Here is a 26,241-nt window from a genome sequence, read left to right as displayed (position 1 = left end):
TATTCCATTAGGAGTGACTCAGCAAAGACTTCCACTCATTTTCAAAGTATCACGCTGTGCATAAATGACTCCGGCAAAGCAGTTGTGAGGGGGGCCTGCTGAAAGCGTGCAGGAGCCCTGGGACACATCTGATAAACAGAAAGCTGGGATGTGTACGAGAGGATCACCTGAGCAGCGTTCTTCAGCTTCCACTGTTACTGGGTGAGGGTACCTCATTGTTTTATATAACATGTGCATCTGTGCTGCTCTTACTGGCAAGATGCTCATCTTCAGGTTCAGGATTTTAAGTGAGGATATTACTCGAGCAGGTTTACGTGCTCGGAAAACACATCACTGTATATTGCTGCAGCTCCTCTGTTCAGCCTCTGTCTGAAACACTAGGTTTTAGCTCCAGTGTCCTGTTATAAACATTTAATCTGCTCGCTAATCGACACATTGATGAGTTTGACTTCATCTGATAGATCATATATATGGTTTAAATAGATTGACTCGATTTGTTCCTTCAGTATCTTTCAATCTGCTTTTGATTCTCCAACTTGTATCTAAATCACTGACTTAATAAAGCTTCCTCCATTTTTTTTTTCTATAATAAGTTTGTAACAATAAACTTTGTGATTCTCTAACAATGGAACCCTCCCTTTAAAAAGGCGTCTGACAGGATTCATCTCTCAGTTTTCTCGGGGTGAATGCCGGTGGGTTGATTCTCCGGCACGACTGCTGCAGTCATTCACAGAGGTCAAATGGAAAGCCTCCGCTCGGGAAGATGGATCCACAATAAAAGTCCCTCTCCTCGAGCAGAGCGGGGAGAAGGAGCCATATGCTCGGCCCTAATGCGGCAGTCGCAGTGAATGTACGACGCCGGGTTGACATCGCAATCTGGAGCCGCGCACGACACCGCGTGGTTTACCGGATAATGGGATGTGAAACTGGTCACATATCACATCTGTGTGAGCAAGCTCCTGCTGACGCTCCCCGTACAATGTGTCACTATCCATTACAGTCCCTGCCACAGACACACAAAAACACACACACACGTTCCCATTCTTTTGTGTAATGCACACACACACAAATGCATGTAAATAGCGTCACAAGTGAACTTTCTGCTGCCTCACTTTGTGCAGACACATCCACTAAATCACATAGAAACTCAGTAACACACACACACACCCAGAGTCATGTACACAATAACACACAAAGAAAACGAATTCCCCCGCTTGAATTAACAAAACACTAGGACGTGCTATATCTTACCCATGAAGACAATTCCCTCCTCCCCTCTCCCAGTCAGCGAGCCGGGCATTCATTGTGTTCATGATAAATTAAAGCCATTCCAGCAGCATCCATGTGACACAAACACACACACACACACACACACACACACACACACACACACACACACACACACACACACACACGGACACACACACAGGGGTTGTGTATAAGCACAGGTGTGGTAACATAATCTCTGGATTCATGGGGAGAATGTCAAGGGAGAGCTCTCTCTCATTTGCCCTAATGAATCATGCTATAACTTCATTTTGCAGGAGCAGCAGCACATTTGCCGTGTGCGCTGAGTGGGCATCAGCACACACATCACGTTTGATTACGGTGACACGACGGCACAAAGTCGATGACTGGTTTTCAGTGTGTACATGAAAACATGTCAGATGTTTAACTACGGTATTAATCTCCAAAGTCCCAGGTTTCTTTTTTTTTTATCATCATATCTCCGGTGCTGTCTTCATTATTCTGGTTTCTCTGCTCTGTGTGTGTCTGAGATTACTTATCTGAGGAACAATGCAGCCACCACTGATTGAATGCAGGGAAATGGGATGAATGCAGAAGGAGGAGATGATCAGCTGAGGCTGATTTGGGGGTTTGATAACTAGGGGGCAAGGAGAAGCATATTTGAATCATCTGAAAGCTGATTTGTTACCCGAGGAAACTGTTGTCACATATTTAAATACTGTTTATATTTCCCGGACATGTGATGAAGTTTCTGACTTCCGACTTTGACATTTCGATTGTGAAAACCCCAAAATATCACACATTGTTTCCTTTGATCACGACTACATCCTTTCCTAACTTCAACCGAGTGGCTCGACCAAAACTTGGAATCAAACCAAGAACCTTTTTCGATATTGCATAGTTCTACATTCTGACTGTAGCATACATACACAAAAGGTTTTTTACAATACTACAAAGACTCACAAATATTTGTGTTTTGCATTTCTTGTATTCATGTAAAGGTACAACACACATTAAACGACATCTCCTATTGTGCAAATCTGGCAAATTTTCAAATGCAGTCCTTTGTCCAGATATTTTTTTTAAACCATCTGGGTGATAAAATCCAAACAAAACAACCAAAACACTATAAAAGTCATCGACAGCACTGAGTGAGACTTGACAGGACACAAGTCACGCAGAGATGTACAACACCACCAGACACAAATACAGTGACACAACAACAGACACGCCTGGCAACAGGCTGAAGATCCAGTTGTCAGCAGGTGAGGATGAAAATAACAACACTCCAGTGAACACTTGCACATTGATGAGTCCATGACTTTTACAGCTCTCATTATGGTTTGATAACGTCTCAGATCTGCCGCGAGGTTTGTAGACGAGACAATAAAACACAGTGCACGTTGCCAACATTTTTGCAGTATAACATATTTATTGCAACAATTTGGAACAAAGACCTTGTCTGCGTCCCAAATATCAAATTATTTAATCTCACTGCAAACATACGAGGATGACAAATTCTCAACATTGTAAATGAACAGGAGCAGTAAACTTAGTAGATTGATTAACGTACCTGAACAATAATAAGCTCATTGCACTCAGCTACACCTACACTGCTGCTGGAGTTACAGTGTGGGGAAGAAGAAGTGTTCTGGTTCCAGGCACCGAGTTCACACAGCAGGTATACATTTGTCTGGAGCTGAACCGTCCCTGCACTGGAACAGGGTTTAGCACTGGGACAACTCAGGAAAATGTCTTGTTCCCTGGACAGTGCGGTCTGTACCGAACCAGGGATAAGGGTTGAGACACAGCCCGAGTTTCTGCTGGTGGTGTCTCTTTGTTTGTTCAGTCATGGTGACTAATGCTCCCAAGCTGCACAGTTCCTCCTCTGCTGCAGCTCCTCCTCGGCGGCCATGCATCAGCAGAGGACCCAGCAGCCACCAGGTGAAACAGCAAATGAATTAATTACTGTTTCACCCCCAGTCTGCAGGAGGGATTATAGATTTAATAAAGGTTAAACATAACTACTGTTCTGCCAGGGCTGTACACTGTACATCTTGCAGAATGAGCTACAGAGCATAACAACATGTGTTTAACACAAAACAGAAAAACAACACAAATGTATAAATAGTGTGTCAGAATTAGCATTAGGAGAAACCTGCAGTTCCGTGCATCGTATATCTCTCGTGGTGTAAATGTAGAAATCATTACAAATAGAAATGAGGCAAAAACAAAAGAATAAACAGAAGCAATAACATAAATACGTGATGATAAAAATGCATAATTAACCAGATTTGCACATATAGGGCAAACTCTGCTTTTGACGCCCTGTGAATGTAGCACACACACGTTCATGCTTCAGAAATAGCATCAACCTGAAAATACAGAAAGCACTGATTTGTAACAAACTAGTGCAGAGATGCTGCATGATTCAGGGAGGAACTCCTCATATATCTGGTGAAAGGGGAATATTTGCCTTTATCGCTTCCCTTAACGTGGGGTACAGAGGTTATCACTGTCACCTCGATGAAAGGAGGTTCACGGTTTGAATCCCGGCTCGGTTTGGCCTTCGGGCTCTAGTACTTTACGTGAGTTGTATGTGACTATGTACTTTTGTTCCCCTAGGGATAAATATTTAGCTTTTGCCTCAACTTCATTCAATTAAACGCTTTTGCTGCATCATCCTTTATAAACAACATGTTTGATGAGCTCTGACGACAACCCTTCAGTGGGTTTGCAAATCTGCCACTTTACACAACAAGTTCTGCATTCACAACTATGTTGAGTGCCAACGTTTTCTCTGTGAATTACACTTAAATAACAAAAATAAAGGCAGACTGGTCCCAGAGCTTTATAGTGTTTTATATATCGTGAGACACCTTGTTATGATCACTGTTATAAATTCCACACTGAGCTGATTTTGGCTCAATCTTCTGCTTGGCAGCTTAATTTTTAACAATACATCAAGTTTTTGTTTAAGATGAATCACATGTCTGTCTGTAAAGTGTCAGTAGGCCTCATATAATTGTGGCTTCAAAGTGCTGCACTAAGATTTAAAAATGTCTCTCTAACATTGTTTTAGGAGCATGAAATCGAAAAAAGTACAAAAAAATATACTGAGCCTGTATAATTGTACTAAATTGTACTTAATTGCAAGAATTCCCGTGTGTCTGAGTAAAACCAGGCTACTTCCTTACAGCTGATTATAGCAATAACCCTCTAAAATCAATAATTGAAAACGTTTTTTTATTGAAACCATCATTGAAAAACCCAATCTATGCTTTTTCTAGTTAGAGATAGATTTCTCCTCTTTAGAGGGTGACCGACAAAAGGTCTGTGCAATATAATAAAGCAATTAAAATCAAAGAAATTAATACATGAATGAATACAATCTTATTTATGATTGAATGTTATCGATCATTGATCCCACACACGGTCACTATACAGTGCTGAGGATAGGACGGTGGATACAGCAGCTTTTTATTCACCACTCCATCACTGCATGTTTATGAGTCTACACATTCGTGTGTATTCACATATACAGCATGTGCATGTGTGTGTGTGTGCAGCCATAAAGAAACCACACTGTCTCTCTCTCTCCCTCTTCACTCAAGGACACTTCATGTTTGGCTCGGTGGGACTGGACCGCATCCCCGTCTGTCTGTCCTCGTTTTTTGTTTTTGGGAAGAGGGGATGTTTTATACTGCCTACTACGGGACGGTCGTGATTGGTCCTCGCGCTCCTCCCTCCCTCCCTCCCGTGTGATTGTATGTAAATCCCGTGGGGCCGGATCCGGTGGGTGAGGTTGGGGCTCGCGCTCCTTCCTCGCACACGAGACCCGCGAGCGGCCGAGGTGAGATCGCTGCGGAGCTGTCCACTGCGCCGTGGTGCTGAACTCCACATCCCTGCTCGTGCGTCGCTGATATTTTTTTTTTTTTTTGGAGGATTAACATCTCGCCCCCCCCCCCCCCCACCCTCCACCCCCTGTGGCTGCCTATAGGTGCAAACTTCTCCTGAGGACATCTCTCTCTCTCTCTCTCTCTCTCTACCTTTCTCTCGCTACCACTCTCTCTACCTCTCTCTCTCTACCTCTCTCTCTTCCTCTCCCTCTCCCTCTCTCAGTCCATCCCCCTCTTTCTCTCCGCACACATCGGAAATTACACCAGCCGTGGATTTGATGCGATTTTCCCAAATAATAGTTTGTTGAGAAGTGTTGCGTCCTCGCGGTCGTGGGCTTGGATTATTCCCCTGGATGGTTTACGTCTGGTCACACAGGTAAGGATGCATTTCTTGTGTGATTCTCACTTGTGCGTGAACTAATTGTTAAGCCACATCCGACCGGAGCTCCATCCGCGGAGAGAAGTCCCCCCTCTCTCTCTCTCTGTCTCTCTCTCTCCGCCTGACTCGCCATCAGACACCGAGCTTAACCCTCATCATCGGCGAGGCGCCACAACTCTTTTTCTAATAATCCACCAGGTCACTCTCCTTGACTCGGAGAATATCTTCCAATCGACTGCCTTAAGCTTTTAGCCGTTTCAATTTACTCGTCGCGAGGCGCTGGAGGCTCAAATCACCTGCTATCAGGACGTGTGAAGTTGTAGACTGTATAGTTGCTGTTATTCGGTCCCATTGTAACGCACTTAAACGACAGGAGGCTGCACGCTGCGTCGCCCAGAGCTTTTAATTTATCCGCGTAGTACTTAGTGTGTTATTTTTTCTCTCCTTGGCACACTAATCCTTGAGTGACACCGTTAGCAGCAGAGGGATTATACTTTTGTTTTTCATCCTCAGCTTTGCGCCTGACTCATTTGGCAGCGTACAGCCGAGGCTCTTGCGCCGGGCATGGCCATTAATTGTGTTGCATGATGCTGTGCGAGTGAAATTTGTTTTTTGGGGGACGGGGAAGGGGGGGGGGGGGGGGGGGGGGTCCTCTGCAGCAGATGGAGTTAAAGCTATAACCTTAAACCAGATTAGGTCGTGCTACCGATAGGACTCAGATGTACAGGCTGGAATCCTGTGAGGGGGTTTGTGTTGTGGGGGAGTGAAGCAGCCTTATGCTGAATGTAGAACATACAATCAATACAGGACAATTAATACAAATACAAATAGTAGGGCGAGACATTTGCCTTAAGGACTTTAAAAAATACACCTTCTTAAATGTTAATAAACATACTTTCTGCATTATGAGGAAATCTCTGGAGTTCTGTGCTCAAGAACAAATAGCATTTTCCATTTTGTCACAACTGCCTCCAATCTGCCAACAACACAGGTTTTGCATATCAATGATTAAATGATACAATAGGGTGACATTCATATAGGAGCCATTATCCTGCAGTCACTGTGTCTGCCTGACACTTTAAGTCGATTGTGTGCATCATACTCACACACGACACATTATCAGTGCAGCTTTTACTTTTATGTCATAGTGTAACACTACTGCTCTTAAAGCAGTAAATGATCTGATAACCTCGTTCATCACCGATTGTGAGATAAGCACTTCCTTCATGACGAGCCTTTGAGTGGGCAAGGTGCCCAAGTCTTAATTAGTCTGGTGACAACTCTATTATTTTACAGGGTCAAGACAAAGGATCAAAAGACTCTTTACGCAACTCCTGGCTCGTCTGTATATTGTTTTTCCTTTATTTGCGATCTCTTTCTTTGATTCGCAGGGAGCACAGACACCGAGGAGCCCCCGACGCGTTTCTATACTAATTGCGACAGTAATTGAAATTCTTGAATAGACAGCGTGAATGCTCAGCCATCTGTAGAACTTTACAATCCAACTCCAGTCCCTTTATTCCCACAATGCATTCACTTTATCTATAAAAAGGTCTTTGAAATCGCAAGATAGAATCTATTTCAAGTGGCACATAGGATGAATGAGTGCATCCGTCTTTCAAGACTGCACTAACTAATTGATTCTCCACTTGAATACAAACCAGGGACCGTATAATGGATCATCAATATAGGCGATATCTACAGCGATATGTATAGGTTGCAGTATGGAGGCGGCTACGTGATAAATGTGCTCATCTTTATAAAAAAACATAACGTGTTGCGGAGGGACTTGGAGAGACAGATAAGACAATGTTCAATTTCAGAATGGCTCTGGAGGTTTTCTGCACTGAAGTGATACTGATCCGCTCAGTTCAGAACATCCTCACAAGGAAAAGCATTGTGCTCCACCTCACTAACACACAAAAAAAGTCTAATTAAGCCATTTAACAACAGGTATGAGATGGTGTGCGTGGCTGAGCAGGTGTAGCAGTGTTAATGGAGCGCTCTTCTTTTCATTATGGCTTCCCTCGAGCACCACGGGGAGGAAAAGGCTTCCGAGTCAATATTACTTTTCACTAGAGGAAGAAGGAACTGATTAAAGTATTTCGGATCTGAGAGGAGAAGAGGTGTCGGCACCCAGCAGCAGCAGGTAGTCAGGGGCAGAGCAGGGTTGATATGACAATGAAGATGTACCTGTCTGGAGGAAAATTGTGCTGCCACTGAAGAATAACACAGACTTGGTGTCTTCACAATGATCCTGAGTGTCCTCGCGTCCCAGCATTTCCCCAAAATATGTATCCGTTACTGTTTGGGAGGTTGTTCCAGAGCAAACTGGTTTTAAAGAGCATATTTCCTTTTATCACAGATTCCTACACAAATGCTGCAGAGTGCTTTTCAATGCCAAGTCAGGTCCGTGAGGTTTTTCCCATTCCATCACTGATATTATGATCCGGCATTAGCCCTCTTAGTGCTGCTGGGCTATTCTAAGCTCCCAGTGGCTCCTACTGGGACCCCGAATAAAAATGGCAGATCAAACAATTGCACCACAGCCTGCCAACTTCTTTTGAAGGCAGGGATCTACAAAATCCATCATGTTCAAGTGCCTTTACAAATATGTACCAACATAATGCTTCTGAACTGAATATAATGGAACAAGGTGACATAATGTACTGTGCCAGCATGTGGCAATGTTAATGGATTCATACGGTGAAAGAGCGACGTCCTTTCAGATGAGAGATTTCCACTTCCTTTCACATCAGAGCTCAATCATATTTTCGGATTTATGGCAAGCTGCGTTTCATATGCAGAGGGTCAGTTCACTTAAATGTGTTTTCTCACACTATTTGCTCGTGTGATGGTTTTGATGGTTAGATTTTTGGTTAGACCTATTTGAATTTGTTTTGTGTTTCATAGTCTAGTTAATTCTAACGTTACTGTTGTTCTTTGTTATTCAAGCAAACAAGTGAGAAACTGAAGATTCCTCTGAAGCATCTTGTAATATATCATTTCTCTGTAGTAAACTCCACTCACAATAAAAACACATGTCAATCTAAAGCCTGTGCCGTACAAGTGAGGCCCAAGAGTCATGGTGGGGTCAGCTTAGCTTAGCATAAAGACTGGTAGCAGGGGGAAACTGCTAGCTTGCGGTTTGTCTAAAGTTCATAAATGTTTTAACCTGGGGAGGAGACTCAGGAAACAGGGGGCAGACGATCGTTAGAGCTGATAAAACATTTTCGAATTTCAAAATAGCTAAATAAGGCGGTGCAGTGTTGTGGTGGTTAACCGTCTCACACTAAGAAGGTTCGAATCCCTGCTTCCCCTGGGTCCTTCTGTGTTGAGTTTGTATTTTCTCCTTGTTTTTGCTAAAAAACATTTTGGCTACTCCGGCTTTCTCCCACATTCCAAAGAGATCGGAGACTTTAAATTGAATATGTAGGTTTCACCTGAAGAGTGATTGGTTGTTTGTTTCTATATATTGGCGCGGTCCAGGCTGTACAATCGCCCAGTGTCTGTTGGGATTGTCTCCAGACCCCCCCCCCCACACAACCCTCAAAGAATGCACAGTGTAGATAATGGATGGAGAACTATAGAATCCATTAGTCAGTCAGAGACAGACAATCATAGTTGCGATCCGGTCAAAAACAAGTGTGGGCCCAAGGGTATAGTCAATACCTGTTGTATACTTCATTTGTTTGTTGGAAACACAAACACAAATCCAAGGATTTATTATGTAATGTAATGAGAAATGTTTGTGCGTCCGCCTGGCGACCTCACAGTGAAGACACAACTCGGAGACACGGCTGCACCCAGCTGCTGTTCACCGAGGAAACACTTCAGCACCAACAACACAAGCTGTCTCTTTCTTTTTTTCAAAGACTTAAGAAAGAAAACTTTAAGCACAGACGCATAATTAAGTTTATCGATCGTCTTACCTAACTCCAGGAAACATACATAAATATCCAACTAACAGTTCTTACGTAAGATTGTGTTTGAGTTATAAAAAGAAACGACCCCTGAGGAGATTCGTTGAGTGCTCATGCTCTTTCCAAACGATGCCTGGTTTCACATTCACAGTTATAGTTCACTGGGATTTGCCCATTACAGCCAGAGCGACTCCACTGGAGCCATTTGGACAGAAATACACAGCAATAATCGGCCCATCTGTGCTATTTGTGTGATATTTCCAGCAACTCATATTTAACATTCGTGCATTGGGAAACAATCTATATCTCATTTTTTAAACGTTTTCAGTTAACCTTTTTATTATCCTAAATGTTGAGATATCACGTCTCTCAGCGCTCAGCCCTCCTCAGCAGTAACACTTCTAACTTCCCCTTCTCCATCTCCCCTCTCCGCACTTTAAGCTTTAACCGCTGCCAACTCCCATCTGTGTCTGGCTTTGTTGTTCCCCTCTTCAATGCGCTGAATCTTTATTGTGCAGTGAGACCCACACACATTGAGATATGTTCTGCCTCTGCCGTGTGTAGGTGACGCTATCTCCTGACGTTCTTCTATCTCCTGGCAAACAGGAGGTGTGTTTGATGATGTTCCCTCCATTGTGCGCGCTGCCTCTCCCGTTTACAGGACTTTACTTCAGCTTGAACGCCTGCACACAAACAGAAAAGCCCCCTTTCGATCAAATGACGCATTCGAGAACACATGAGAACAGTTATAATGTAGCTCAGATTATTTACTCACGCTCAACTTGCTCTGATGATGTTTGAGAATACCTACTCTGTGCACAGTCGACTCGAACCGGTGACATCTCCATTTTCGTTTTTGATCTTTGCTTCGTGGATCAATCTAAGGCAACAGTAGGAGGCTGTGACACCTGACTTTTCCTAACAGCTCTGGATTCCTGAAGCGTGACCTCCGCTGCTCCGGTGTCTCGACTGAACTCCGAGTGGATTGTTAAATTGTTATTGTCATAACCCATTTCATGGAGTAGCTACACCCGAACAAGGCTTTCGAGGCCACTTGTAAAGCTGAGCCCGGGTGAAGCATTGAGACTCGCTCCTCTGCTCTTTGGCAGATGGTCCGACCGTAATAGAGGCCGGGAAAACCTTCAGGGTGAGGGTCAACAGGCTCGAGGTGTCTGTGCTAATCCTGTCCCGCAAGCACGCGGATGGTGGCACATGTGGCTTGTTTGTAGCACCGGCCAAGGATAGATAGGAGACGGAGCAGTCAGCCTTTGAGATAATAACGCTGTTGTTTGCAGTTTGCTGGAAACGTATGATGCTCGGGGGGGGAGAGCGGTTGGGTGGTCCGGCCATGCCTTTGCATTTTAATGGCACCGCGGGTCGCAGTTCAGTGTTTGCTGCCTCTGTGGCCAAGTGTGAGGGAATTGTTTCCGGGCACAGTGCAGTCGATCAGATCCGTCTGATTGTGTAATGATTGTTAGCCGCCTGCCTCTGCCAGGGTTTTTTCCTCCTGCAGAGTTGTAGCGACAGCCTGTACTTCACGACATTTAAACTGGTCTATAAATTAAAGAGCAATAAAAGACAAGTCAAGGTCCTTCCCGCCTCAGGCTCGCATGTAGAGACTCCTGCGATCATAAATGACTGTACTGCGGAGCCATGGAGTCCCCGCAGCCAAACCTTTGTCACACAGAACTTATGGGTTCACTCCGGAGCGAGAAGCCTCCTCCGACCTCCACTGTGCAGGAGGACTGCTGGAGATATGTTGTGTTCTGCTGTGTAATCACGCTCCCAGTTGTTAATAATTGTGGCGTATGGAATAATCTGAGGGTACAATTGGAGCTGATAGGACACAGCGGGCTTTTCATAATTCTCAGATGTCGTGCCAAGCTAGACAGAAATCCTGTGCATGACAAAGGATATATTAGAATCACTTAATTTTCTCGCTGGGTGGTTGTTCGGTGCTGTGATGAATAATGCACACACACACACACTGAGGACGAATTAGCTCAAATGTTCATATAGTACAAACTGGCAGGCGGGGTCCGGTCACAGTGGGTTGACATGACTGCCCGGGTGGATCAAAGACATGTGATCTACGATGAGAAGGAACCTCTTTACAAGTGCTCGCAAGCTTTAAACTAAAGATAAAGTATCTAATTATACATTTTGAATTAAAAAATATATACAACAGTGTTCCTGAGAGATAGAAAACTACAAATTCTACTGCACACACACATGTCACTGAGCAGGTTTAAATAGACTCTTGTTCTTCTTGTTCTTCTTGTTCTTCTTGTTCTTCTTGGTCTTCTTCTTCTTGTTCTTGTTCTTCTTGTTCTTCTTCTTCTTGTTCTTCTTGTTCTTCTTGTTCTTGTTCTTGTTCCTGTTCTTCTTCTTCTTCTCTTCGTCTTCTTCTTCATTTTGGCGGTCTAGTCACTGACACTGCACCTCTTCTGGCGCATCCTTATGATGCGCATAGATTTTCTAAACGTCCTTTTGAAAGAGTACCTGAAGTGAAAGATTGAAGTGTAACCTGCATATCATTAACACTGGTCACATGGGTCTTTTCTCTGTTGGATGAAATGTTTATCGCTTCTGATGCTCTGGTTTATGGCTCGTTTGTGATGTCAAACATGAAATAGAATAAAAAGCCAAATTTCTCCACTGGCAATGGGAGGAAAGTGATTTAATCATTAAAAAATTGCATATAACTGCTAATTTTGTAGTAAAAGACTTCAAATCAACATTAAGTCTCGCCACAAGGTAAATTTAGTAGCTGTTCTGGGGATTTCAATCATATCTGACAATCCTTGTGGATCAAGTTTGACCAGTTGTTCCAGCTCAGCACGCTGATGTACCGTGTTGCTGGGAGTTCAATGTGGTACATAACATATGAAGCCACATAAGTAGAGTGAAAACTTATCACCAAGGCAGGAAACTGTCGACCCGGCTCCAGTAGATTGATTAAGTCGCCCTGAGCCTCATTCGTAGAAGATTCTGCTCAGATCAGTGATTCTAATCCTCTTTTAATGTGAGAGATTCCCCTCCACCACGACCACTTCCAGTGCTGGTGCTAAGCTCCGCTAACTAGCTGTAGGGTTCACTACAGAAATACGAGCGTGGTATCGATCTTCTCGTCTTCCTCTCACCAAGGAAGATAATTTAGTGCATTTTCAGTAATCACCGGTGGGTTGGGATTTATCTCGCCCCCGTGCAAAACACACATTTCCTCTACATTTGCATCATGTTCGGGTCCGGAATTACTGTCGGAATAGGTAACTGTGCAAATCTAAACCAGACACATCCTGTTTTCTATTTAGGAGAGTAATGTTTGAGTCCCGGCAGGATCGTTGAACCAGTCTCAGTGCTCACTGAAAGCCCACAGTCCATAACATCTATCATCCCGCTGTGAACAAAGCAGCCAGCTAACTTAGAAAACCATCAGAAGCTCATTAATGCTCCAGTGATTGACCAGCTGAACTCCAGGTCCCCTCACGACTCCCTTAATGTTTACCTTGATCTACTCCTCCCCCCCCCCCCCCCCCGGCCTCCTCTCCTCTCTGTGTTTGCCCCAGTCTCACACGGTGGACACCTTTCATGATTCCAACAGAAGTCCTTTCGTATTTCATATCTGCATAAGACTCGAGCAGGAATGAAATGAGAAGCTGGTGTTCTCAGGACTGAAATTGCTTCCGGGACTGTTGCTGAATTCTAGTGAAGCTGCGACTTTGTGGAGACGGAAGGATCATTGAAATTCCGCATTTGATTTTAAAAGTTTCTCTGCCTAGATTTGGACTTTCCTGCCTGGATTTATAGCAGATTAACTTTGAAAGTGATTTAGCTCCTCGGTTCTTGCAGTTGCTACCGCGGGAGAAAAAATAGCTTTTTCTCATCCACCTCTTCCTTCCTCACATGTTCCCAACATTCACTAAATATTCCAAACCTGTGAAATGGGATCTGTCTGTGTGACCCCAAACAGTGGCAGTATATCAAAACCTAATTAGAGGGGGGGACTGCGTGTAAAAAGAGATGAGTGACAGTCATATAGGCATGAATACAGAGATACAGCTTTATATAGGCGTTATCTAATCACACACACATTCACACACAGCACAATAAATGAATTCCAGAGTATAAAAATGTAACTATGGGGCACCAGGGGTTTAGTGGGAAGACACACAGTCTTGCATTGGCAGACATATCTCCACAGTGCTGTGTCAGCGCAGGAGCAATGGTCTGGCTGCACATATTATCATTTCCTTTTTTTGGGTGTATTTCTTTAAACCATTCACATTTGTTTTGGGCGAGATTTAATTAAAAGGGGAACATGAAGGAAGAGGAAGGGGAAGAGGAAGAGGAAGAGGAAGAGGAAGAGGAAGAGGAAGCCACCTGAAACAGGCTTCCAGTGGGAAAGCACCAGCACAAGTTCAAAGTTTAGTGTTATCAAATTTGACAAATTTTAATAGATATCTGAATGAAACAGATAACAGCCTCATAAAAAGGATGTGAGGGGGTGGAGGGGTCGGGGGGTGGTGGGGGTGGTGGTAATGAATTATGTCATCACAACATGCAGCAAACAAATTCACACAAGGGCCTATCTCCGTCTTTATCTGTTATCTGGTGCTCTGCTGTTCTCCGCCTGGCATTTGGAGTCTAATGAGTCTGAGATATCGGGGGGGTGGTGGTGTCCTATAGAGGAATCAGAGAAGGGGGGGGGACACTGGTTCTTTGAAGTCCAGTGAAAGTGAAGGTTCACAAATCCCTCAAGAAATCTGTGCTAATTATTGAGGGACTAAGTGAACTCGGAGGCTTGTTATCATTGGGGCTAATTGATACAGGGGGGGGGGGGGGGGGGGGGGGGGGGGGGTTAGGATGATGTGACTATTCAATAAGAAACTCAATCACTAAGTATTCAGACGGTGGAGTAACAAAGAGTCAATCCCTCCAGCAGAAAACTAAAACCCAGTGTTTTGAAACTGCATAATCATATCAAGTTCCCTCTAGCACTTCTTCCTCAGCCTCAACTGGTGTGCAGACACTTCCTGTTATACTGGTTTCCACTCCTTCTGTCTGTGACTATCAAGTTGGGTTTTGGTTTCGTGTAACATCTAGTTGCTCTTCCAGAGATTTTCCTCACTGCTTTAAATACCTCCATCAGTAAAGGGGAAACAACACAAGCATGAAAACAATTTGTTGCATCAATTCAATACATATTAGTATTTTACTCTATATGTATCCACACGATGCACAAACCAAAGATTTAACAATGTGACTTTTAAGACCTGAAAACATGCAATTAGTGCATTTAGTCTGTGTTTTTGTTATTTCAGTTGTCCATGTTAATTCTGAATGATTTGTGGATACTGGGCCAAATCAGAGTCACTGTGGTGAGAGACAGTTTCCAGATTCACAGTTAATCTAAAAAATTTAAGCTAAATGCAGCAAACAAAAACAGGTTTGATTAACTTTGATAGTTTCTCCATCAAATCTCTGACGTGGGATCTTAGTAGTGAACACGTCTTGAAGTTCTAACTCACGCAGGCAGAGTTCACTGGGAAGGGAAGCGATGGCTTCACCACAGGGAGTCCCACCTGACAGCTGCCTTCAACAAGCAGCTACATCGTTTAGCCACTGGAGCAACGGGGGGTTAATGCACCAAAATAGTCGATAATGAGGAAGCAGCAAGTCCCTCACTCAGTCACACAGAGATGTTATTTACACAAAAACTTATGAGGGTGAATTATTCTAAGTCACAGCAGGAAACCCACTGGGAGCGAATGTGCTGAATTACAAAAACAACGTTTGAGAATTAACTCCAGAAATAAACAGCAAACGTGTTAATTTAATAAATATACAAAATGAATGTAAGCAATATGCATGATACTGTTAGGGAACTTATATATTATGTATTTAATACTAAACAGATCTAATCAACCAACCGAATGGGAAATTAATTCCCAGTTATTGAATAGGCACATCTCAGTGGCCGGCAGTGGACTGGGACTGAACAGTTTCCGGGTTGGACCAATTTATAAACAAATTAATATGAAATACATTTCCTGGAAGGTTAGATATGAAAGCAGAGACACTAAAAACGGACAAGGTTTACATGGAAGAAAATTGTCTGATAGGAACATTCTGAATAAACATCATGATTAAAAATAGAATTGCTAAATAGTTGTTGCTCTTCATTCTCACTGTGCAGCCTTTCAATGACAGGTCACAGTTATGGCTTTGCATTCTGGGTAGGCTACATGAGCCTTCAACCCACTGGTTAGTTGTTGCTACAGGCTCATTGTATTGAGTTGAGAGGTCCGTGACATCAGCACATGTTAAGTTGTCAAAACACAAATATGGTAAAAACTCAATATTTCATTTGGATTATATAAATTATAAAAAAGAGTCAGTCTGTCTTTTCTAAATAATGAGGATCTCCTGACGTAAGAAAGTAAGAGGATTCATTTTGAGTGGCAGTTCAAACCAGAATTTTCTGATAACAGACTTCTACAAACCCAAACATTGTGGGAAAGGTCAATCAGCAGCGCAGCATGTAAATCTGCACCTGACCCAGCACCGAGCGTGAGGCTGCAACACAATCATCTCATCACACCAGACGCTTCTCGGCAAAAAACACAAAAAGTTTTTCGAGGTCAATTTGTGAAGGAATCGTTCGTTGAGGCTTGAGACACTTTCAGAATAAATCAGATGTCAAAACTACTATTCAGGATATGTAGTTATCCTGGAATACGGTTACACAGCAGTGTGATCTAATGGCAGAAGATGTCAAAGAGGAACTGAAGAAGAACATTGATGTGTAAGACATGGAGGAAGTGATGGATGCTGGGGTTGTTGTATCTTCTGTATTCCCCAGGAGGTTCCAGAGAATCTTACTCCGTGCTCAGTGAGGGGTTAATGGTTCTAGATCCCTCTTGGGACTGGTAGAGCCTCCCAGACTTTCAAAGTAAAGCTTGGCTCGAGAAGAGGGTTGGGACAGTGAATGACTGTGGGATCTTCACCTGGTGTAGAACCATCGCATCGCCTAGATGTTCATATAAATAAAGATAATTTTATATTCATTTCAAATAACTCCTCACGTCTTTACAACTCTGCACAGGTTTGATATTAACATGTTCTATGAAGAGAGTAACCCTGACGTAAAATGTACACAAATTAGTGCATTAATTAGCTTAATTAATTAGTCAATTAGCATGACTTGTCATATTTAATATATTACAGTGATTATGAGGGAAGATTAGGCATCTCGAGTGCCTCTTACTTGGACGTGATCCAGAATCTCTGAGGGATGATTGCGGATCAGCCAGGTTTGAATCCCACGTTTGGGCTGAATTTAAGCCCCTCAAAGAAATCCACCTTTTCTGAAAACCACTCCTGAGATGAGAAGAAAGAAATAAACTTTTTCTTAAGTGCTCCTTTTCTCCACTGCCCTAACTACTACTACCCATTATCTCTCTGGGAATAGCACAGACCAGGATGCAGTTAATGAAGTGTTACACCTCTGTTGGCATTTCATCCATTTGAGCGTAGGACTGTTATTACACAGAGAAACTGATGAGGTGGCTTCTAGCTGCCGTATTAATGATGAGAGGAGCAAAGTGAGGATCACATCATATCGTACACTGAGTCCGGAGCAGGAGGAGGTTGGAGTGGATGAATGGATCCACTCAGCAGGAGACCCTGACCCAGTGGAGCTGTATTTGTGTCCTATCAAAAAACAATATGCATTGTGGTTATTAACCATGACTGTTCCACCAGCTTAATCAAGTGTTCTTTATTTTAATCATGACAACACCTGTCTATTTCAAAAGACAGTATATATATATATATATACATATGTATGTGTGTGTGTGTGTGTAAGCAATGACCCCTAGCTGTTAGTGGATCAGCTGTATAAACGTAAGGTTACATTTCCAATGCCCTCTGAAGAAACACGAGCTAATTATGAAAAATGGAGATGTATCTTCTAAACATGGAGATGACTGGCGAACTAGAGGCTGCACACAAGGCAGAATCCACTCTATAGCTGTCAGCACATCCAGCTGCCTGCACAGCTGGGCCTCTGCAGAGGAAGAGCTCCCGTGACAAAAAGATTCTGAACATCCTCTCACCAAAACATCTGTCACCGTGTCATTTCAGATGAATGGCCGGTGATTACACCACAATGCTTTTGTCAGGAGGTGGCTTCAAGCCGCCTAATTCGAGGTACAAGACAAGACTGTTCACGTTGCCACAATGTGCTGAGAGAAGGGAGCGCTGATGAGATGTGTCACGTCCAAATCTGACATCGATACAAACTCTGAGCAGAATGAAAAATAAGTTCTGGTTCAGTTAAGTATTAAAGTTCATGCTCTTCAAGTCTTTTCACTGGGTCGGAGTCAACAACTTGTATCTGTGAAGATGCTCAGTCCTCCAGGTCATCGTGTCTTCAGGAGTTTTGTCCACAGCGACTGGACTTCCGTGTGTTTCTTGAAGACATTTCACCTTTGATCCAAGAGAACTGAACCAGGCTTGGACGAGAGATGAAACCAGTGACTGATGTACACACACACAACTCCTGAAGACAAGCTGGGAGTTGTGTGGACTCAGAAATAAAATTCATACATCAAGCAACATTTATTAATCAAGTTTGAGTTCAGTTCAAATTTGCCTCCTCATCATTATTTAAATCTGGAGTAAACACATTTGCTCTGCGAGTCGTTATCTAAACATTCTGATCTTCTTTGGCACAAACAACTAATTTGTCAAAACATGTTTTGGTCTAAAAATCCAGATGAACACTTAACGAAGGTTTTAAATTTCAATATCACGACCTGGGTTCATGGAAATGCTGCAGTTAAATGTTTTACTCATTCACCACGAACGTAAGAGAATAGTGACTCCGAGAATATCTCAATCATAACAGCTTTCACATTTAAGGTTCTATCACCCGGTTTATAGTTGTTTTTGTTGTTGTTTGTTTCCCGGGAAAAAAAATCCACTGGCACACGGGCCGTGATGGGTTTTTATCTTTCCAGCTGCTGCAGCAGACTGGGATAAACACAGGGACTGGGCAGTTGTGACAAGCGGCGACAGTCACAACGTCTGAACAGATGAAACACCACAACCTACACACGTTCCAGCCTCGTCAACACAACTTCAGACAACGATGCAACAATGCTGGACGGAACATTTAATAGAGAAGTGATCCCGGGCAGTGCAGTATTAAAATTCTACAACTGTGATTATGTAGCTGCCAAGTTGTTGCCAGGAAAAAAACCACAGAAGACAGTAGCCATATTTATGCTTTACTGCACGGCAATAAAACCCCGGTTATAAAACACAAAATGAGAAAGCAACACAACAATATCTCACTGCAAGAGGTGACCTCTAGACAGATTTATTCATGACCTTGGAAACGATTTGACGAAACTCTTCTGACTCAATGTCAACGTTTTTTTCTTGAGCTTCCCTCCACGTCTGGCCTTCCTCATCGGTAACGCTCACAGAATCAAGTCACAACCACGGCAAAGTCACCACAACCGCAACAGCAACAACACACAACCATCTTTGTAACAACTTCCACTGATCTGCTGATGAAAACCATGTTCAATGGATGAAAGCTCTGGCAAAAGCCGATAAGTGGTTTTTCATACTCTTTAGTTTGAGCCACGGACCAGTTGTTCAGGAAAAATGAAAGTTTGAATTAGTTTTTTTAAGTGAAATATATTCATATTTACACTAAATTAAAAGTGATTACAATAATGCAGTAACACAATATCAATTTGTTTTATATATATCAATAACAACAATGACAATTCTATGATTACATGATAATAATCAAATTGCTGCGCTATATCAATATATCAATTAAAGTCATGACAATATTCTGATTGAACGCTAACATTAACATTATGTCAGCAATAATGACACTAATATGACTAAACTGTAGTCATACAAAGTCTGAAGTTTATCAGACTTTATAAAAAAAGACCATTTAACATATTTCTGTCTACATACAGAGTATATGTATATATTTTATATTATAGTGTATATTCATTTAATAACAATAATGTCCCATACTGATTCCTCAGCATTAAATAGAGGAGAATAGCTGAATGTTAGAATATGAGTTATTCATATGGTTTTGGCAACCCCCCCGACCGGCTGGCAGTTACTCTGGAAATTTACAATCTCACATTTATCTTAAATTGCAGCATTAATGAATTACCAGCACAGGCCTGTTATCTGTGTTGTAATCAGCAGCTCTGATTTGCACAGTCTGGCAAGAGGATCCAGCAGATCTGGCATCAGCGCCCTGAGTGAGCGGGGACATGTTTTATGTATTCATCCTTAAAAGGTGAAATAAAAAATCTGATCCTGTAAAAGCTTTACAGCCAATATACAGTTCAGCTTTAATTTTTTTGGTTTACAGCCTCTATATATAATGCACCTGCTCGGTTTACAGCGGAACGTTATGGGCTCTGTGTTTTGGAAATGTGAAATTTGCAGAACACTAAATAAAAATTCAAAACATTCTCACTATTGCTTGTAGCTGAAATATCAGATTATGGATTTTTTCTACTTCCCTTTCTAATGCTGTTGACCAGTTTGTAGTTTCACAGCAGGCATTGTGGGGGTTCATAACTTCCCCCCGGGGGGACTCTCAGCAGTATTTTCTGAAGGGGGGGGGGGGGGGGGGGGGGGGGCTGTGTGGATGGAGGGATTGTTGCCCCTCGAAACACCTTTTTTTCTCTGAGCCGGTTCCAACATTCAGCAGCCGGCTCCTCTCACCTCCAGGCTAGTGCTGCCCCCTTTTGATGAACCCACTTTGCCGTTTATTAACTGACTCGCTGACTGCAACTCTTGCAGAAAGAAATATAGCACGGTCCGTTTGAGTTGTTAGAGTTTTTTTTTTGCTCCTCCGGAAAAGGCACCAGAAGAAAAACGTGGTGAATTGCAGGGTTTTTCCCCCCGACCCCCCAAACCTATGCAAAACCCACCGAGCACGTCCTGTTCAAACCTGAGGGGATTCATATCCGTGCACATCACAGACATGTGGACGAGAGAGGCAGCTGCTGTTGCCTTTATGCACCAAAATAACATAAAACCACGAATTTAGAAGGAGTTTCTAATTTAAAAAAACCCGATTCATTCAGAAACAATTCAGGCACATGACATGAAAATCTATCTGAGACACTCATTTGAGCATGTATGACATTCAGAGTCATCCCACCGCGCCTTTGTTGTAAAGGACCTGCTCCATCTCAGAGATTTGCACGGCATTTCCAGCATTTGTAAGGAAAGAACAAGGACCGAGCGGAAGCACTGCCCTCGGGGGGGAAGTGTGTCGCCGCCCGTGGTTTTTGGACGTGCTTTGAACTTGAAGGAGTTTCTTTATCAGTGTACAGTGCTGCCGGGGATGTGCGAGTGTGACAAGTGCCATGATAACTCTGCCAAATAAGACGCGCTGCAGCAGGGAGGCTCGGGCAGCCGACACGCAGCAGATGCTCCAGTGTTCTCCAGATATCTCAGGGACAAACTGTGGTACTCCAACCAAATTGATCTGTACACAGGGATACCGCTGAGCGTGCTGGAGGGGATCTGCCTGCGGGGGGTCAGGGATGTGTCAGCTGAAGCATATGGTGAAAGAAGTGTGTGTGTGTGTGTGTGGGGCGGGGAGGGGGGGGGGGAACAGAGGTAAGCAGAGTACTTCATCTGCTGACTTCAAGTTCCCCTCCAATGACCTCCCAGGAAGTTTGAGTGATTTCAAAGTAGTGTCTCGAGGAAATCACTTGGTTTAGAGAGCAAACTGGGAGCAACCACCGAATCAGGCTCTGGTTCCCAATCCGATGTCTCAGCTGCACAGGTAATCTCCAGTTGAACTGAGGATGGACCTGGTGAAGAATGTTATTCTGAATGAGAGCTTCCAGAGGAGATTTTTCAGAACTTTTAAACTAAAACAAATCTCAAGCCTCAAATTCCACTAACTCGACCATTTAAATGTCGCCGTCTTGTTTATGTTTACACGCCACTGAACGTTTTAAATCATTTCTTCAGAACACAATGTCTGCAGCATTGTTTAAAAAACCTGCTTCCCACTTTCCAGGCAGTTTTACCTAGAGGCTCCTGCTGGATCCGTGACTGAGTATAAACAACTATACCGAGATAATATACCGAGAGGAATGTAAATGAGGTTGTTCTCTGTGATTCTGCCTTAGGGCTGTTATCCAATGACATGATCCTTTGTTTATGACCATTTATTACATCCTTAGATTTTATACCAACGATCCTTATGCGATAGGCCATTTTATTTTATTTAGACACCTAAGATGTTTCAATTCTCAACCACCATATGCGTGTGTGATGCCTATATTTAATCTGCAGCGTAGCAATGACCCCAGTCATGAGGTCAGAGGTCAGAGTCATGAGGCAACAGGCGTCACAACCAGATGTCTGAACTTCACAGGGTCAGATCTCAGCTTCATGGAGTCAGTCAGAGTCACATGAAGAGACAGAAACCACTGAGACGGCAAAAATCCTCACAGAAACTATGACAGGTTCCTCGAAGATGCTTCAAACTCAAACCTGCAAAGTACCTTTTAAATTGTTTTCAAGTTATGAAATGTTTTATAACTAACAAAAATCTGAAGATATTCAGTCAATTATTGTTGCGGACCTTTGACCTAATGTTGAATATGAAGACTTGGAATAGATGTTTTTCTTTTCAGTTCTTCTTCTGCTCATCCAGGTCATGTCTGTAGGTGTTTGTAGGAATTGGCACAAGTGTGATACAGATGCAATTCTGGCTTCATCAGCTTTTAACATTCATCAGTATTTGAGTGAATTTGGTATCAATGTTTAAAAGTCTCATATGGAAACGGCTGAATCCTGCAGAATCCTTGTTCAAAACCATAAAATGACATGAAACACCTTGAGTCATCATCCTGTGAGTCAGTGACTGTGGTAGAATTGTTGAGTAAGACACGCAGGCTTCAGTAAGCTGCTTGGTTTTGTAGCGTTTCCCACTGAGCCGTGCTGCTGCCTGATGTAAATCTCAATGACCGTCTGACTTTGAAGCTCAGCGACGGCAGAAAAACCTCAAGCAAACTCAGCAAAGCAGATAAATAACAGCAAGCAAATGAAATAAGTGGTTATTTTTCCCTCTCTGGACTCAGAGCTCTGCATTTCACACTCAAGATGGAAATATAAAAAATGTCTGCCAGAGTATGGAAAACTAGCTGCCGTAGGAAAATTATATATGAAGCTTTCAACACATGACAGGTGTCAAACACAGTCTGCACCTAGAGAATAATGTTGGTAGATTGAAAATCGTCCACGCTGCAGAACATGTTTTTTTTTAAATCAGCCTTTCTCTGCGATTTCTCTCTTTTGTATCTGTCATCAATTCATGTTCTTGTTTGCAGAAGAACGAAAACAAGACAAACTAATGTGGCAGGATTGCGACCTTGTGTGTGTTCCACAAACAAATGCACTTGAAAGATGTGACAGGAGACAAATAAATGAATATATTAGCAACGTAGCCAACGTTTTTAAATGAGTGGAGTTCTAGTAGTTTAATTGTCAGCGTGATGGAGTGTCATGCTTTGCAGAGCGGCGCCGTGACCTTGAGGAAGTCTTGAGCTTCACTTTGAGAGCGTTCCACTGGTTGTTTGGCAAAAAATCGCTTGACTGAGCGTGCATGTTTTTATTTTTTTTTCCTCCAGCTTCGCCCTGCTCTCCTTCATAGATGTTTACCCCTCTCTCACTTGGGAGCTGTGCTGTGCAGCCACTTTAAGTGTTTCCAGCTGAGCAACTCATTGGGAACTTAAGAGCTGCAAAGTGTAGAACACCGCAGCCTGTGTGTTGCCACCTTTAAAGTGCAGTGGTATAGATAAAAAGAAATGTTGCACATATATATGTGAAGACTTTCTTTACTCTGCAGCCGTTTGCCTTCAGCCCACAAATCCCTGAATCTGCTCCATCTCAGAGCGACCTGATACTGAAACTCAAGTCTTTGCAGATTTAATTATTAATCCAACCATAACAATCAGCTGGCTGAGATACCACATATGAACTATAGAGCTGAAATCTGAATATCTTCACCCACATGTGATGCTTTGACTTATCTCTCGTGTTTCTACCCTCACATGCAGAATACTTGTTTCCCTTTGTCGATGAGCGTTGTCACCATCGACTCTAGTGAAGTGTCATCGACATCACTACATTTTATTATTTCAGGGCAGTGTGAGATATTGACTGTCGCAGTTGCTTAAACAATTTTTGAATGCTGCTTGAAGGTTCAGTGAAGCAAAGGATCAAATCTCCTAAACCTCTGCTTTGTGCTGCTCTGCTTGTTGATACTGAAAAACAGAAGCAGTGGTTGAATGGACTGAATATTCTATATTTGACATTAACTGACAAAAATGATTTGATAAAAAATGATGGAAAAATGTGAAGGTCACTGTCATTTTGTCAGATTAGAGCACTGAGGGCCATCTACTGTAATTTCGCGTAATTCACACGTAACAGCTGCACCCCCCTGTGACCGGTACAGTTGGGGGGTGGGGGGGGGGGGGGGGGGTGCAACCCTGCAGTGGGATTTGCTCCCAGTTGAAAATGATTGCTTGCAGGATATAGAAAATCCCACGTTCACAGAGTCTTGTTGACTTCTGATTGTTTCCCTGAGTGAAATGTTCCACCAATTGACAACCTGAAAGCTGAAAGCCGTGCTGGTAATTTCCAGTTTACAGTGAGGCAACCTTCAGATGAAAAAAATAAAATAAACTAAAAAGGCCATAAAAAGAAGAGAAAGTAAATTTAATGACACCGGGCCTTTTTTGCAGAAATGTCTTTTGACGTTAGATCAAGTTAAAAAATGAACACGCGGTTTCAGTCCAGTTCATGTGCAGGAGGAATCCGGGCTGGGTTACTGCAGGTCAATTGAATTTTGTTTAATACCTTCAAATTGTAAACTCGTATATCAGTTTAACCGTCTAATGCTGTCGGATTTCATCTTTCATATTTTCCCTTTGAGGCACAAGGACCATATTGTTTTATTGCTCTCCACCGTCACAGCAGAGAAAGAAAAACTGACTGTATGGTGCATCGCTCTGTTCTCCATCTTTTCCTTTTCCTCCATTCTCTTTCATGTACATAATCTATAGCTGCATGATAAATAATTGAGAATTAAATGCTATTAAACGGGCCATGTCTCATTATGATCTCATTTAAATTAAAACGACAGCTAAGGATAGATTATGATGGAATTTTCTTTTTTTACACTCGCTGTCCATCAAGTTGATGGACAGGGAGAAAATGTAACACAACCTCGGCTCAGAACTTCCCCGGAGGACCAGCAGCCACTCAGCGTTCCCCATTTCTCAAGAGTTTGTTTAATTACATCGGAGACAAGCTGACTGTAATTAGAAAACTGTAAATTGAAGAGTTATCAGCTATGAATCAGAATTAGTCCGAGCTGACTCACAGCGTTAGAGTCACACGGGAGAGGAATATTCCCGGAGGGCGTTTTTCGAGGGGAAATTCATGCAGAATATCAGGAAAATGAATAACATGCTTTAATTATGTATTCCCATTTTCCAGAGTTATGACTCGCCAAACGTACATGGCAGCCAAATGAATTACAAATGTGTGTATTTATATAAACGTTTCCAAAGCCCAGTGTGGCGCAGTCAGCTGGTGCACGTGCACATTATCTCTAGCCTGTGCTGTGTTGTATGGATATGTTGTTATGCTTGTCCCGTGCACTGAATGAGATGGAGGGAGGAAGGGGAAGGGGAAGGGGCGATGGTGGTGGCGGCTATGAGCTTGTCAAGACATGATGCATTGTGTACATAGTGGGAAATTGGGAGTCTTCATTTGAAAGTCAATGCCAAAGCTCAGACGTGCTCTGGGGAACCAAAAACCACAGCCTGGAGTTATGATGGCTCTCCCCGGGGGGGGGGGGGTCCAAGGGAAAACCTCTGGACTGGTTCCGCCTCCTGTGCTTTCAACGCGAATAAATAAGACTCAAGATTTACAGTATTTACTCATGAAAACAGTCTGATTGTCACTGAAGGACGTTTGCAAGGACAAGAGTGGAATTTAGTCTCGTGCACTGAAAGTCATTTTACTGTTAAACAACATTTCAGGTCCTTTACAGATGAGACACGCTCTTCTCATCTCAAAGCTTCTCTTGCATCAGCAACAATCCGGGAATAGGTTTTAAATGGAACAGGAAATCTTGCTTGTGGCCTTTAGTCAGATTACAAACTCTGATCCCGGATAATAACTTACATAACAAATTCAGTTTAGAGGCAATTTTACAAGGAAAGAAGCAAAATAAGGAAAATCAACACAAGAGCTAGACAATTAATCATATTTATCAGTTTATGGTTTTAATTTTCAGATTTTGTTTGATTATTTGGTTTTAGTGCTGCAACTAATTATGATTTGAATTATCAAACAGTCTAACGAGTATTAAATGGATCATTTGAGCAACATAAATGTGAAACTTCCTGTCACAGGCTCCAATGGTTTGTGTTGAAATGATTTTCCTCATGCAACCCAAGGTCCAAGTCCTGAAATCAATCAGACTGTGATCAGACAATTGCGGAGGAAGCAAAACCTCCTAATTAAAAATCTGGAGGAAGCGGTTCTTCACTACTTTGGTGATAATTTAAAAAGGCATTAAAAATTACAATTGATCGAATCATTGCTTCTTTTTCAATATAAACGGTTTTACTGAAGCCACGTCCACCCTCACTGCTTCATGGAAGTTTAGTTTCTTATTAATCTCAACGAT

The 26,241-nt window shown here is 42.7% G+C and overlaps 1 protein-coding gene across 1 annotated transcript in view; it reads left to right on the top strand.

The window, feature by feature from the left end:
• Nucleotides 1–2,431: 2,431 nt before the first annotated feature.
• Nucleotides 2,432–26,241, top strand: part of fstl5 (follistatin-like 5) — a 127,345-nt gene continuing 103,535 nt past the window's right edge. The window contains exon 1 of the mRNA XM_053428381.1: nucleotides 2,432–2,513. Coding sequence (XP_053284356.1) covers nucleotides 2,432–2,513 — 82 coding nt within the window. The remainder of the gene's footprint in view (nucleotides 2,514–26,241) is intronic.

Source organism: Pleuronectes platessa, chromosome 8 (assembly GCF_947347685.1).
Source record: "Pleuronectes platessa chromosome 8, fPlePla1.1, whole genome shotgun sequence".
NCBI lineage: Eukaryota > Metazoa > Chordata > Actinopteri > Pleuronectiformes > Pleuronectidae > Pleuronectes > Pleuronectes platessa.
The sequence above is the reverse complement of the archived record's forward strand: the minus strand, read 5'-3'. Positions and strand labels throughout refer to the sequence as shown.